The following is a 15,759-nucleotide window of genomic DNA, read 5'->3' as shown; positions in this document are numbered from 1 at the left end:
AAGGGCCAGATGAAACTATTTTGATGGGCACAGCTTTTTCTCTCCTATTTTATGTAGATTTGAGGGCAGTAGAATGGCAGCTCTTAATTGTTTAGACATTGTGGCTCATGGCATAGTGATCTTCTAAACCCTCCTTACAATTGTAGTTTCAGAAAGCTCTGTTTTGAAAATAGTGTATTGTTAAGACTGTTCTGCTACCGAATAGGGTTTTTTGTGTTTTATATGTGTGTTTTTTAAAAGAATAATCATATGAAGGTAGAGTTAACTGTTGAAGATCTCTAACTTCAACTTGTTAATGTTCTATAGGAGGCAGTGTCTTTCAATTCTAGTCAAAAGGGCTGTACAGACAGGCGGCAAGATACCACTCCTTTTTGCCCTGGATTGAGGCTGCAGCAACCACACGCTGTGGCCTCTGCAGGGAGCAAAAAGAGGCCCTGAAAAGTGGCTTCATTTTTGCTCTCTGGAAGAGGAGTCATAGCTGTGATGGGGTGGCATGATGATGCTCCTTCTGTGCTGTGCCGTTTGGGCGCTGCATTTGAGTCGTGCCACACGGTATCATGGCATGATGGAGAAAGAGTCACGGTGTCGAGCGTGCGGACACAACACCGTGTTTCAGCCCACAGGCTGGCACAAAGTGCCAGGCTGTATTCCCCCAAACTTGATGTTTCCAAAGATCCAAGCTGAGCAAGCTGGCAAGTGCCTCCTTTCACTGTTAAAAAGGTCTCTGTCAGGAGTCAAAGGGTGTGAATTTTTTTAACAGAATGAAACTGAATTAAAATAATATTCTGCAGGCCACTTTTGCAGTCTCTTTTCTTACTTGTACTTTTTGTTACTGAAACATTTTGTTGTTGTCGTGTTCTTCTAAGTCATTTTTAACGTATGGTGACCCTAGGACAAACCTATCATAGGGTTTTCTTGGCAAGTTTCTTCAGAAGGGATTTGCTATTGCCATCCTGTGAGGCTGCATGGTTACCCAAAGGGGAATCATAGTCCAGTGCTCAGACCTCTACACCATGCTGGCTCTCTGGAACCAGAGCTCTCTGGCTCTGGACCATTAGTAATTCCTTTTTAAAAGGCTGATTCAACTTACAGTGCCTGTCACAATATTTATCTGATGTTTTGTGAAGGCTGATATTATATTAGTGGCAGACATGCTTTGTCTTTATTGTTCAACAGCATTAGGTTTTTTTTTCTTCAAACTATGCTGGGATTTTTATTACTTAGATTGGTGAGCTACGCTTCTACAGCAGTTATATTCTTAATAATTTCTATTTTTGTACTGCTGCTTTTTTATTTTTAAATTTTTATTTTTACATATTAACAGTACATTGTAGTTACCGCCAACCCCCTCCTCATCCTTGTTTACAACATAGTTCAGTGATCAATCACCCTGTACTCAGCAAAATCTGAATTCATAGTCTGTTATTCTACAATTTTAAGTGAGAGGATTGTAGACCTTGTGTAGAAAAGTTAATACTGTAAATGGAGAACAGATTTCCATAAAAGTGTCATTTGATATTTCCATTCTGTTCAGCCAAGCATGGGGCATTAATTTTTCTGCTAAAACAGTTCAACAGAATTTATACAGACAAGTACAAATGAGTATAAATGTGGGATAGAGACTCACAAATTGCTGGATGAAATCATGTAGAGTACACATGAAAATGCTGTACTGTATAATATGCCCGCTAAGTACATGTATAGATTAAAAGGAGCTAATCTATTACATTCTTGTAAACTGACATTTCTCCTTTCCCTCTCCCACAGTATCTTGGGCATGTGGAGGTGGATGAATCAAGAGGAATGCATATATGTGAAGATGCTGTCAAAAGACTGAAAGCTGTATGTATACTTACTAAAATATTGTCATTATGCCAGTATTTCAGTTTTGAGTTATGTAAAAGAGTTGGAATATTTTGCCTAAAAGTGCTGTCTGTGGCTACTTACTGAGACATGCCAATATAAGATGAAAGGAGGGTTGAACTCATGGGTCATGTTTGTGGTAGCTATCCTGTGAAATATATAAACAATAATGAAATTCTTTGATTTGCTGGTGAAAAATTATTTATCTGAAATATGCTACTAATTGAGCTTTAAAATTAGCAGTTTATCCTTTTTTTAAAGCAGGCTATAAATTATTTATCTGAAATATGCTACTAATTGAGCTTTAAAATTAGCACTTTATCCTTTTTTTAAAGCAGGCTATCCTTCTGCATAGTAGTAGTAGTCATGTAATGTATACTAGGGCTCCTGTATTCCACATGTTTGTAGTAGAGGCAGTCACTTATTTGTTAAAATAGTTAGCTGTTTTCAGGTTCATAGAGCAGTTTTTGATCTTGATGCCTGTTTCCACCGATGAATGAGGACTGGGGTGGATGGGAAACAGCATTCTCAATGTTTGTATCTACACTAGAAATAATGCAGTTTGACACCACTAAATGCTGTAGTTCTATCCTATGGAATTCTAGGGTTTGTAATTTTACAAGGTCTTTGGCCATCTCTGCCAGAGAGTGCTGGTGCCTCACTAAAATCATGTTTTTGTAGAATGGAGTGGTGTCAAACTGCATTATTTCTACAGTGCAGACACATTCAGTGACTTGGAAAGTCTCTGTTCCTCACTACTAAGGGGGGAAATTCACAAAGATCTTCTAAATGTAGCAGTTGACTAACTGGAAGCCTGACAACAGAGAATCTTAAGACAAACAGTAGTGTCAATGGTTAAACAAAATTTCAAGGCCTTTTAATGTTTAGTCATCTTGCATGTAAATGTAGGTTATAATTCAAATGCTTTGTTTTCTTCACACAATAAAATCAGAGGTGGCCTTTTCAAAAGTGCTTCTGAAGAAACTAGTTCTTTGATTAGACAGTGTCTCCAGTTTCTCACTGGCTTGACTAGTTAAAAAAATACCATGTTTGTACTCTGTCAGTTCCTGGTGATCCAGCATTTCAGGATTGGACGAAATCTCTCCTTTGTTACTGTTAAAGACGCCTTCCATATTTATTATTATGATTTTGCCAATCATTTGTTGTTGATGTGTTATAGAGCTAAAAATTAGGGAGATGTCCCCATGAAGGTTTATTGACATTGACATATACCCGCTTTCATTAGTTATGTTTTCAACTTCTTCCAGATCTTTTCACTGCTTATTGAAAGAAGTATTCTCTTCACACTTCAAATGTAACTTGATCACGTACTAGTGGAGTTCATTCTTAGGTTTTGCTTCTACTGATGCCTGTAGTTTCATTTTTAACCTTAATATGATCCTTTTGATATTGTTCTGAAGAGTGAACTTCCATTTTAATAGAGCAACAGCATATCTTCCAATAAAGTAGGACAAGTTTTTTCTCCAAACAAGCCATATGTCATTTACAAGCAGTTAATTTGAGATGTATTTCTTTAGGTATAGCAAACTCATGTTGTCAAAACAGATTGACTTGTTGTTAAGCTGTTAAGTGGTTGAACCTGATTTTACCCTACCTTCCCCCCCCCCCCTCCTTTCTATACAGCTGTAAAAACCTCTAGTGGCTTTTTCTGGCTACAGTAAAATTTATTTGGACCTCCTGCATATTTCAGTTTAATTTTTAAAAGATATGTAAAGGAACCCCTCCTCCCATTACTTTTCTTCTTTCTTTTGTAGGGATTCTCTGCCTTTTCCTTTCAGATATGGACACCAACTTATATCCAGGCACATTGGAGGAGAGGGGTGGGTGGGAACAGTTGAGTTCATACATTTTTATTGCCACCCGCAGCCTGAATATTACACAGTTTTATTGGACTTATTCCTAACTGTACTTTGAATAGCATTGACATTTTAGGATACTGCAAAGTACTAACCAGCTGTGGGGTGGAAACATGTCTGCTGAATATGGTATTAATTAAATCCTAACATTTTGTGCTTAGTGCTTGAACTCTTTCAGCCATACTGGACTCAGTTGGTGTGAAGGGCATTCCAGATTTTCAAAGGCAGGTAGCAGCACTAGGTTAAATGCTGAAAAAAAATGACACCTAAAGTGAGTAAGAAACTTAATCTGTAGGAAGGAAGCTACGTCTAATTAAAAAGATTGTATGTACAGCGCTGTGTAAATTTACAGCGCTTCATAAATAAAAGTTAATAATAATCATACATACATACATACATACAGAACAGAGTATTCTAAGAATTCCATGTCAAGTACAGCTGTGGCCCTATTGCTACAGAGCTGTTGAATGATAAAAATGCAAACTGCTTGCCTGCCTGTTAAAAGATGTGTGAGCTCTAAAATGCAGCTTGATTGCCTAAGCTCAGTATACATTTGAATAAACTCATTTTATAGCTTAATTCTTTTCTGGTGATTTAAGATGTGTAACATCTTACCAGTGAGCAATCTGATCATGTGACAGGAATGTAATCTCAAGTGCTATCTCCTCCATTAGGTGTAAAATAATATTTTGGAGGACTCAGATTTATATTGATGGAGCAGTACATAACTTTGCACAGGGCTTTAAAATATGTATAGTTTTCCTCCTGGTAAGCCAGGTTACTGGTAGTTAACTAGGTTGGAAGTTCCCTGTCCCTTATCTCCAGTCTCTTTGGTTAAAATTATCTTCAGTGTTAGTGTATTAACGTGTCATTTTTGTTTGTTTGCAAATGTGATACATTTGTTAATATATGTTCTTGTTTTAGCAGGTAAAAGGCACATAACTTAATTGTGTTTAAAAGATTAGTGATATGTCTGGATATTAACTTTCATAGCTGTTCTAAAATCCATTCTGCATGTTTTGTATCACTAATGCTTTCTCTGAAATATCTAAATTCTTAACACCTTCTGAACATTGAAACTAATGATAGTTTCCTAAACCAGGTAGCTTCTTATGATCCTCCTGGGCTCTGGCACATCCTCTGAAGGCTGATTATATTGATATTTAATGCTGAACTTGGCAGTGGTGACAGTCAGCTGTTTCTTTGTGATTGATCAGTTCTTTAGGCAATCTTAAGTACATCATGTAATGTTATGCTGCTTAAGCTATCTTGAAAGCAGGTTTAATAATTTAAGGCACTAATATAGACATTTCACCATTTCTGCCATGTGTGCCAGTGGTTGATAGATGATAGAGAAAGGGGGCATAATTACTGTAGAAGTCCACTGTTGGTTATAGAATGGCTCAATTTCTCAGAATAGAGAGAATCATAGATATGTAGTAGACAAGAGGTGATATATGTGAAAGAGCTACGTCTTGGAGGCTGCAGTAACTACTGCCACCATGTGGGAAGGCATGTGCTGTAGATTTCCACATTGTTTGGGTTACTTTGTCCAAAACACCCTAAATATCATGTTCTATAGATGAAGCAAAGGACTTTTCATATATCACGCCAAAACATAAAAACGACTTGCTGCATGTTAGTAATCAATTTGGCAATTGAATATGTTCCTCATTTCCACAACTCCCACCACCTATTTAATTACTATTGTCTGAAAAAACATCTGGGCAATGGGTTGCTTGTGAAAAAAACCTAAGAGGTACATACATTTTAAATCTGACACTCTTAAATGCCATCAGTATGTGTAACAATCCTAATAGGTTTACCTTTGCATGTCAAATAAGGATAATGTATTTCCTGTGCAGACTAAGTATGAAATGTTGCCTTTCAGATTTTTCATAGAATATTGAGGAGAGCACTCTTCAATAATAAAGATAGTTTCCTTGATAATTACTGAATTATTTGTCTAGACAGTGTAAAAGGACAAAGTACAAAAACCTATCTTGTGAATTTCTTATCAAACTTAAACTAAATTTTGGCATCATTATCATCTGCATTTCATACTGAGCCATCTTTTAAAGTATGTTGGGAAACAGTCTTGGAGTCTGTATAGGTATAAATACCTTTATAATGCAGGCCTTTCTGTTTTTTGATGTAAGGGCTGAGAAAGATGAATCCTCAGATTATTTTCTTTATAGCTTTCATAGTATTTTAGCTAGAGAGCCAATGTGGTATAGTGGTTCAAGTGTTGGACTGGGACTTTTTGAGACCAGGGTTCAAATCCTCACTCAGCCATGGAAACTCACTGGGTAACCTTGGGCAAGGTCCACTCTCTCAGCCTCAAAGGAAGGCAATGGCAAACCATGTCTGAACAAGTCTTGCCAAGAAAACCTTGTCATAGAGTTGCCATATATTGGAAACTACTTCAAGGCACATAGCAAAACCAAAATATTTTAGCTATGTAAATTATATCTCACAGCTAAAAAAAAATCCTAAATTTATTTAATGTGTTCATTTCAAGCCATCATCACCCTGTTTAGAATGTATCCATGTCTGCTGCCAAGTTTGGCTTGTAACCTGACTAAAAGTTAAGGGGATAAACAAAATGAAATAAACATTTTGCATGAAGTTGGGTCTGATTTTTCTTTTCCTCTTTCCACCGATTTCAGCACTTTAGTCTGTCCTAATTAAAGCCCATGCAATGCCTTTTACTTGCATTTTCATGGGACTTTTCCCATCTGCCTGCCACATCCTCTATGGACAACTCTGAACATTATCTGCTTTCCTTCCAATCCCCATTTTTGTATGTATATGTTGGTTTGAAACACTGGGACACTTTAGCTACCTACAGTAATAGCGTTCGACTTGTCCCCCCTGTTCCTCCAGGAAAGGAAGTTCTTCAAAGGCTTCTTTGGAAAAGTAAGTTTAATGATTCATTGTGTTTGCGCTATAAGGAGTTACATCCCTAGTATAGCATTGCCATGTGTCAGAATGTCCTACAAAACTGGTTTCTCACTTCTGGGAGCTGCCAAACTTGTTTTTTCCATATCTCTGCCCCAAAGTGTCTCACATTATCCAAGAATATCTTCTTGTGATCAGTCAATCAACAATGAAAGGGGTGCATAATTTGGTATCTATAGTTCATCACACTATGAATAAGTAAATAGTCTATTTATTTTTCAAGACCGATGCTTTTGAAAATATATGTGCATGTAAAATTTCTTACCTGCCTTTCTTTCTTCAAGGTGGCTTCTTCACAAGTGTTCATAAAGAATATAGTTTAAATAAATCAAACTAAAAGGAAACATGTATGGGCATACAACAACAAAATTAATTGTCACTAAGTACACTGCAATTAATTCCATATTATATGCCGTGAAAAGCTTGGAAAAGCACTAAAACTTAGCCAATGAATAGGTTTTGAGAGAGAGTTCCCTAATCAGGGTATACTGCCATAGAAGAAAGCATTGGCGCATATTCTATACCATGTATTTGGTTGCACATGCATAAGGGAGTAACTCTCCTGACCTGACACACACACACCACACAACCTACTTTACCAGGCAGAAGCCACTCTGCAAGGTAGATGCCTGTCCTGCTGGTAATCAGAGTGAAAGGAGGAGGACTGTATGTTACTGGAGAGAAAAAAGTGAAAACTCCCCAAGTCACCAATCACTCTTGAAAAGTTTGTTTTTCTCTCAAAGAAAGTGATGAGTTAGATTCTGTAGCTTTTTAAAATAATTAAATTAATTTCCTTTTAGAACTATCACTCCAGTGTCAAAAATGATATGTTTTCTACTCATAGAATTTAGCCGAACTGACAGAAATTACATCATTTTTTGAAAATAGAGCTGGTTTGTGTCCCAGCATTGTGTAATGAACTTGCAAATAATGAGTGAGATTTCAAATAAGATTGGGTTTGGTTTTTTAGTAGTACAGGTATTCATTATTCTAAAGAATGTAATACTCCTTTGCAGTGTATTCCAATACAGAATCGTAGAATCATAGAGTTGGAAGAGACTGCAAGGGCCATCCAGTCCAACCCCCTGCCATGCAGGAAATCTAAATCAAAGCATCCCCGACAGATGGCCATCCAGCCTCTGTTTAAAGACCTCTGAGGAAGGAGACTCGACTACACTCCGAGGGAGTTGTTCCACTGTCGAACAGCGCTTACTGTCAGGAAGTCCCTCCTAATGCTGAGGTGGAATCTCTTTTCCTGTAGCTTGCATCCATTGCTCCGGGTCCTAGCCTCTGGAACAGCAGAAAACAAGTTAGCTCCCTCCTCAATATGACATCCCTTCAAGTATCTAAACAGGGCTATCATATCACCCCTTAACCTTTTCTTCTCCAGGCTAAACATCTCCAGCTCCCTAAGTCGTACTTCATAGGGCATGGTTTCCAGACCCTTCACCATTTTAGTCACCCTCCTTTGGACATGCTCCATTTTCTCAACATTCTTTTTAAATTGTGGTGCCCAGAACTGGACACAGTTTTCCAGGTGAGGCCTGACCAGAGCAGAATAGAGTGGCACTATTACTTCCCTTGATCTAGACATTATATATCTATTGATGCAGCGTATATTTAGGTGGATGTAGGCTACACTGTGTCCTGTGGAATGTGTCTCTAGATAAGGATAATAGCATTATAGGTGTAGTTATTAAAATTTTATAGCCATGGAAGGAATGAGTTATAGTGCTTGTGGTTAGTGATGCCATTCATCATAGCATTCACAACGCTAATGCCTATACTAGTTAGGTAATTGAAAATATCTTCCAGTCTAAATAATGGGTTCAGATTATCACTCAGTCATTATGTTCACTAAAAGTGGTCTTGAACCAGTCACTGCATTTCACCTGAGAGGAAGAAGTGAGAATGGGAAGAACCATATGGAACTGCCTTGAGGAAAGGTAGGATAAAACATGTCAGTATCCCAGCAGCAGAAACCCAAAGCTTGTCATGTAAACAAGCAGTATGGAGAACTTTGGTGGGAAATGACTGAATGGGTTATTGCAATTATTACCATTACCATTTATTTATATAGCGCCCTCACTGTACGTGGCCCATTTCACTGCCCCAAAAAACTATTTCCCTGCCCCCAGGTTTACAATCTAATTAAGACATAGCACAAAAGGAAAAGGGGATGGCAGGGGATTATGACCAGCAGATACTGCCTCTTCTCTCCATTGCTGCCAGGTCAGTGGCAGTTGGAATGGAGGGGGGGACCCTTCATCTGCTTCTGGGCCTTGGCATGATGGAATTAGATATGTTGTAAATTGGTTTAAAGTAATTAGGTTTGTGCATGTTGAAATTTCATGGCATGCATTGTGCTAGGATGGAACAAGAGGTTATCTTGTTTCACTTAAAAAAACATTACTGTGCTGAAAATATAATTAATGAAATTTGCCAGCCATTTGAGGCATGTACTGTTTTTGTACTGTACCCCAAACAACAGGGCCTTTGTATATGGACACACACAAATCTGTAGCAAATTGGTGTAGATTTTCACCCATAGTAGGCCTTTTTCCAATATTAATAATGTCTCCAGTCCAGAAAACTCTGTGTTGTAAGCTAGCCATTTTCTAAGCTACATTTTCCATTTGGCATGGTGGGAGAGGAAATAGTCAACTTATACAAGGTTTCATTCATATCATGCAGGTAATTAAAAATGGTAAAATGATGTTTGACCCCTTGTGAAGTTTAATGTATGTGTTAGTTGTGGATTTCATTCTTGCACTGGAACACTGGCACACTTGATATAAAACAAGTAAATGCAAATTTGAAAGAAATTCAAGTGATGGCATAAAAATGTTGTTTAGTTATACATAACATTTTAAAGCTCCTTACCACATGGGTAAACATCTCTTTTAAAAACGTTCACAGTTTATATCTATTAACTCTTTATAAATGTCTTCCTTTTTGAGTTGGCATGCAGATGTGATAGTTGGCAAATTAAAGGGATCAGAAATGCTTTTTATCAGCAAACTTCCTTTGTATGCTTACACACTTGAGTGTGTGTGTTCTGAAGCTCCCAAAACACCTAGAGTAGGAGGGTGAAATGATTATGCTTCCCTCCAGCTGTAAAGGATTTTCTGGGAGGAGAAAACAGCAAGTGGGCACTACTCATACTCTATTAGGAATAATTTGCTGGCACTGAGAATTGTATAGGTTGAAATTCACTATATTGTCAAACCTCCTCTGTAGAAATATTGCCAAGAAAACCCCTAGGATAGATTCGCCTTAGGGTCTGCATAAGCCAGAAACGACTTGAAGGCACACAACAACAATAACAACAACACATTGTCCAAGCCAACAAAAGACCCAGTAATTCACTTGAAGGCTCACCTTTGTGGTTTGTGCACGCTATCAGCCAAAACCCATTTTTTTCTCTGCAGCTCAGGGATGGTTCTGTATCTCTGTTAGATGCAGAAACACTAGTATGTTTTCAGAGTTGGTGGATACATTCCCCTTGCTCACAAATCTTTAGACAAATACAAGGATAAGAGACACTGACAGAGGTTTTGAGAAGGGAGAGAAAAGGGTTTTGTTTTCCCTTCATTGCCCACCCCTATCTCACCATACCTTGCTGTCATCCACTTGTAGAAATGCTGTTTAACCCCTGCAAGGACGCTTTGTGTAACCAGCTACTTTAAGACATATTGCTTATATTAAAACAATATCATATTAATTACTTGTATTGACCCCGATGCTTTGGAACTCTATATTCCTAAAAGACTAGACCTTCAAAGCGATGCTATACATGATGGTTGTGGTGTGATTCTGTTGCATGAATACTAGCACAGAATGTTGGAGTGATGGGAAGATAAGAGCAAGGATGTTCCTTGCTAAAAGTTGCAACAAATGCTACTTGTGGTGTAACTCCTTAAGCGTTGGCATTAACTGACAGTGTATTTGGTGTTTAAATGGGTAAAGAATTTATGCTTGAATTCTTTGCCTTTTTTCTGAATTTATTAACATACTTGATTCATGCTGTTCTTTCCCTCTTCATTTTGCATTGTGTTTTTGAAAGACTGTCTTCGGCTTGACTCTCTGGAGGTTTTGTTGTTTGGTCTGAGTATCTTGCTTTGGGCACTCCTACTGAAGTTGAATATCATCTGCACATTGACTTTTGTGCTTCTTGGAAAGAGGAAGTCGGCAGCCAGACTGATGGACAGCATAATAATAATACTGTTTTTCTTTTTCCTTCCCTGAAAGAGCGGAAAGAAGGCAGTTAAAGCAGTCCTGTGGGTTTCAGCAGATGGACTCAGAGTTGTTGATGAGAAAACAAAGGTTAGTTACTGCATGATTTGAAACACTCACTGATTAAACTAAATATACAGTGTAGTTCTTACTGCTTCTGTGGTGTTAAAAACCATATGTGTGCTGGAGATCAATTCCTCTGAAATGCCTATTATATATGGCTCAATTAAAATGTTGATTTTTCTTAGGCTGTTTATATCTTTGTGTATTTTCTAAGTGAATAACGGTGTGCCCTGAAATCCTGTTTGATCTCATTTTGTAAAAAATTCATTAGCCTCACTCAAAAAAGTCAAAAGGAAAACACAAAAGCTTAACCTTGATGCTCTCTCTGCCCTTGTAGAAAGGTCGTGAGAGATTATATTGCATATAGAAATATGTATTATTAATCTGAATTTCTTTTCACTGTGGTTTCACTGAATGGCATGAGGAATGATTTAAGATCTGTAAGGAAGATATTCATCTAAGGTTCTTGAACTCAAGTAATTCTCAGCGATGATTTTAATTTCAAGCTTTAAAATGCTTCTAGACCTTTACTGAGGTGGAGCATAAAACATATTGATTCACATGTCAGCAAACACAAACATATTTACATTTAGATAAGATAAAGCTCTTAAATGCATAAAATGCCCAATTTCAAGGGTTTTTAGTTGCTGCTTTGTTTATTTACTCACTCGTTCCAAGGCTGTTATTATTATGTAGCTACAATAATTTTCAAATGCAATGAAACTTCTCAAGGGTATTTCAGACTCTGATGCTTCTTAATAAACAAATTGGTTTTAATATTGCTATAAACCAGGGATACAAACTATGTGACCCTCCAGATGCTCACTGCTGTCTGTGCTGACTAGGCCTGCTGGAAGTTGCAATTCAGAAAATGCAGGAAAGACTGCATAATTCCCAATTCCTGTACAGTACTTGATTATAATAGACTAGTACAAAGTTCCAAACTTTGAAGTTCCATCCAACCCAAATTAATCTTGAAGAGTTTTCACCTGCATGGGTGTTTATAAAGAGAATGGTAGTCAGGCTCAGTAGCATGAGCAGTTCCATCTGTTAGATGGTGAATGAATTTGTACATTGACTGAGAAAAGACAACTTTGGTATCATAATGTAAATTAGGGAATAGAATAGGAGGGGTGCCAGCATAGAGTAGTAGTTTGAACCTCTGGAAACCAAAGTTCAAATCCCTGCTTGGCCATGGAAACCACTGTGTGGCATTGGGCACCTCACCCTCTCTCAGCCTCAAAGGAAGACAAAAATAAACCTCCTCTGAACAAATCTTGCCTAGAAATCCCTGTGATAGGTTTGCCATAAGTCAGAAACAACTTCAAGGAACAACAGCAGTGGGAACAGGAGAGGTTTGAAATATACTTTATGGTACTCTGTACTTCTGTAATGATTTGAACCTTATATGTTGTCATGTTTTCCCCTCTGTAGGATCTTATAGTTGATCAGACAATAGAGAAAGTTTCTTTCTGTGCTCCAGATAGGAATTTTGACAGAGCATTTTCTTATATCTGTCGAGATGGCACCACACGACGCTGGATATGTCATTGCTTTATGGCTGTAAAGGACACAGTAAGTTGTCTTTAGAATGACAAAAAACCAAAATGTTTTTTTGAAAGAGATGGAGAGGAGTAATTTTTGTATTTAGGATAACATTTTAGTATAAAGATGATATGAAAACTAGAGTTATTTGTCTAGGGAAATGTACTTCCCTTACGGCAATCCCTTTGTTGAAAACAATGGATACACAAAGCCTAAGTATTCCAAATGGGAAACATTACAATGTGCAGTTTTTATGTATGTGTATATATTTTGATACAAACGAGGAAGCAAAATATACTTGCATGAATGATTCCTTTAATGAGCTTACTGTTACAAGTTTTATAGCAGTTGTATTTCAGTATGAGCTACCTGGGCAGCATATCTGAACACACATTATTTAAAAAGAGATCAGTCATTTAATTTCTGTCTCTGTCTCATCAAATGGTTAATACTATGCATTTTATGAGTGGATGTAATAGTTCCTCTGCATTTTCTTGATCAGATTGCCACAGGATGTTTGTCTTGAGTCCTAGCTATCATTTGGCAGTGTTTAGAGGAGATGTGGGTCTGTTTTTGTTTCTAATTGATGCAGTATTTTTTCAGGGAGAGAGGTTGAGTCATGCAGTTGGCTGTGCATTTGCAGCCTGCTTGGAGAGAAAGCAAAAAAGAGAGAAGGAATGTGGAGTGACTGCCACCTTTGATGCAAGTAGAACCACATTTACAAGAGAAGGATCTTTCAGGGTTACTACAGCAACCGAACAAGCAGAAAGAGAGGATGTCATGAGACAGATACAAGACACTAAAGGTAATGAAATACTAGTGGTCATTTGAAATGTGGTCTGCTTTGTTATGAACTCAGCATTTTCTCATGCTACCATTTCACCTTCAGTACACTGCATATGACCAAGTATCTCTTGTATCTTCATCTACTGTATTAAATATCAATGTGGTGATGAACCCTAGAATCCAGATGCTTTAATTGTTTATACTCAGGGTTAGCTGTGTTGGCACAACAGCAAAACACAACAAAATCCACAAAACAGTGATACTTGTATTCAACCATCTAAAAAACACACAATACATCATGCAAGCTTTCAAAGCTTCACTGGCTTCTTCATCAGGCAGAGATATTAAAAATCATATCTGAGAAGAAAAATGATGGTCTTAAAGTCACAGGCTTACATTTTCTTTCAGATGTTACTTCTGTTGTCAGTTAAGATGATCCGGATATCAGTGCAGGCTGAGGCCACTTGGCTTATTGGCCATGTGTGGACTGGGGAAAAATAGCCATGAACAGCAGGCAATGAAATTTCAACTCCACTACTATCAGCAAAATAACTTCCCTTTAGATCCAGGCTATCGCTGTCTTGTGCAAGGCCGCTAGCCCCTTTCTTATGCAAAGAATATTGAAATTTTCAAGAAGTCTCAGTACTATTACATCGGGAAAAACCATTAGGTGCTGTATAGAAAATAATTGCCAATTGTAGCCCAAATGAAAGAGTTTTACAGTGGAGCCCTTGGTAGCTGCAGGAGATCCGTTCCAGATCACCTTATGGATGTCAAAATCTGCAGATGTTCAAGTCTCATTGACTTCAGAGGTGGTGTGGCTGCATGGTCACGCCACCATTGGGGACAGTGGCATTTTGCTCCCCAGCCGCCCAAAGCCTACTTTGCCTTCCTCTCCTCCTTGTCCTCTTCCTGTGGCCCAACAGGCATGAGGAGGCCTGGAGGGTCAGGAAGCACAGTAGCAGAGCCTCAGTGCGGCCGGAGCCAAAAGGGACCAGAATCTTCCCCCGGGAAGTGGCACTCTGAATCACCACCCTCGGACCATCCTTCCTCCCAGGTCTTCTAGTCCCAACAAACACCCAAGGCTTGTGGTTCCCGCTGCTGCTGTCAAGCCTGGACAAGTTCCTCTGGTTCTGTCCATCCCTTCGTCCATAGGGTTCTCTCCTCCTCGCGGCGCATGACCAATGGGGCAGTTGGAGGAGCTCGTCCAGGCCTAACAGGTGTCCCCTGAACTATAAGCCTTGGTTGTCTGTTGGGGCTAGGCTGTGCTCCGGAGTGCTATTCCCCGGGGGAAGGTTCTGGGGCCCGGTCAGATGTCTTTGTGGCCCCTTTCAGCTCTGGCCCCGCTGAGGCTCTGCCTCTTTGCTTCTTGCTCCTCCAGACCTTGCCATGCCCACCAGACCACAGGAGAAGGACGAGGAGTTAAAGGAGGAGGAGGAGAGGAAGGTGAGGCAGGCTTCGGATGGAGGGAGGAGCTGGACCCCAGAGCACTCCCCCCCCCCGGGAAGCGGTACTCTGGAGTGCTGCACTCAGATTTTCTTTCCTCCTGGGTCTTCCTCCTTCTCCTCTTCCTGCCTATACCTCCGCCTCTTTGTCCTCCCTCCTTTTCCCTGCCGCCACCACCTCTTCCTTCCTCTGCCCCCACTCATAGGCTTGCCATTCATGGCTGCTGGAATCTGCGGATGGCAAGTCCACAGATACGGCGGGCCTACTGTACCTTTGCTGGAGTTAGAAACCACAAAGAGTTAAGTCCCAGTCCCTTAGCTCCTTCTTGTATAAGGTTCCCTTTTTGTATCTTTTGAACTTTGTTGTATTTAAATATACAAAAATTTTCATACATTCATGAAGTGTTGTGCCATGTATTTTGAGCTTTGGAAAATTCGTTTCATATTGTTTTTGCGCTGCCAATATAACACTGCCATATTTTCACTTACTTGTACTCCCTGCCTATCCAGAAACCTGTGTCTTTTGCCCAAAGCTGGAGACAGGTCTGGTTAACACCCAGGCTTTCTTTTCATAAATCAGGTCAGCTATTGTTTCATTATCCCATAATGTTAACAGTGACTACTTCAGTCTCCAGTCTCAATTGTAAGGATAAGACTAACTTTCAAACCTCGTAGCTGCAACATCTGACTGATTTTTGTTACCCTTTTGAGTCTTCCATAACCATCTTGTATCATTCAGTCTCATTAAGATTTTTGAGAACTTGAAAGCTTTGCTACTATTGGACTTTTTGGTAATTTCTAATAAAGCCATGATCTTGATTTTGCAGTCTAGGTGTGAATAGGTGCCTAGGAGCATAAAGCCAGATAGCACAGTGTTGATTTGGAAAAGAATGATTAAAAGACATAAGAAAATCAAGAGTGAAGTATGAATGTATTTTTTAGCATCTTGGTGTTTTGAACCTAAAATAGCACCAGGGATTACC

General features: G+C 38.9%; 1 protein-coding gene across 9 annotated transcripts in view; it reads left to right on the top strand.

Annotated features, from left to right (window-relative positions):
- The window catches only part of NUMB (NUMB endocytic adaptor protein), an 86,420-nt gene that overhangs the window by 62,731 nt on the left and 7,930 nt on the right, over positions 1–15,759 (top strand). For 7 of the 9 annotated variants that reach the window (XM_089521830.1, XM_089521831.1, XM_089521838.1 and 4 more), the window contains 5 exons: positions 1,768–1,842; positions 6,627–6,659; positions 10,953–11,027; positions 12,435–12,575; positions 13,149–13,350. In XM_089521830.1, the coding sequence (XP_089377956.1) occupies positions 1,768–1,842; positions 6,627–6,659; positions 10,953–11,027; positions 12,435–12,575; positions 13,149–13,350 (526 nt within the window). The remainder of the gene's footprint in view (positions 1–1,767; positions 1,843–6,626; positions 6,660–10,952; positions 11,028–12,434; positions 12,576–13,148; positions 13,351–15,759) is intronic. The other 2 variants (XM_089521837.1, XM_089521839.1) reach the window with 1 other exon arrangement.

This window comes from Sceloporus occidentalis, unplaced genomic scaffold, assembly GCF_023333645.1.
Source record: "Sceloporus occidentalis isolate IW3139 unplaced genomic scaffold, rSceOcc1.0.p SCAF_4, whole genome shotgun sequence".
NCBI classification, from domain to species: Eukaryota; Metazoa; Chordata; class Lepidosauria; order Squamata; family Phrynosomatidae; genus Sceloporus; species Sceloporus occidentalis.
Note: the sequence above shows the minus strand (reverse complement) of the source record. Positions and strands in the feature narration are given on the sequence as shown.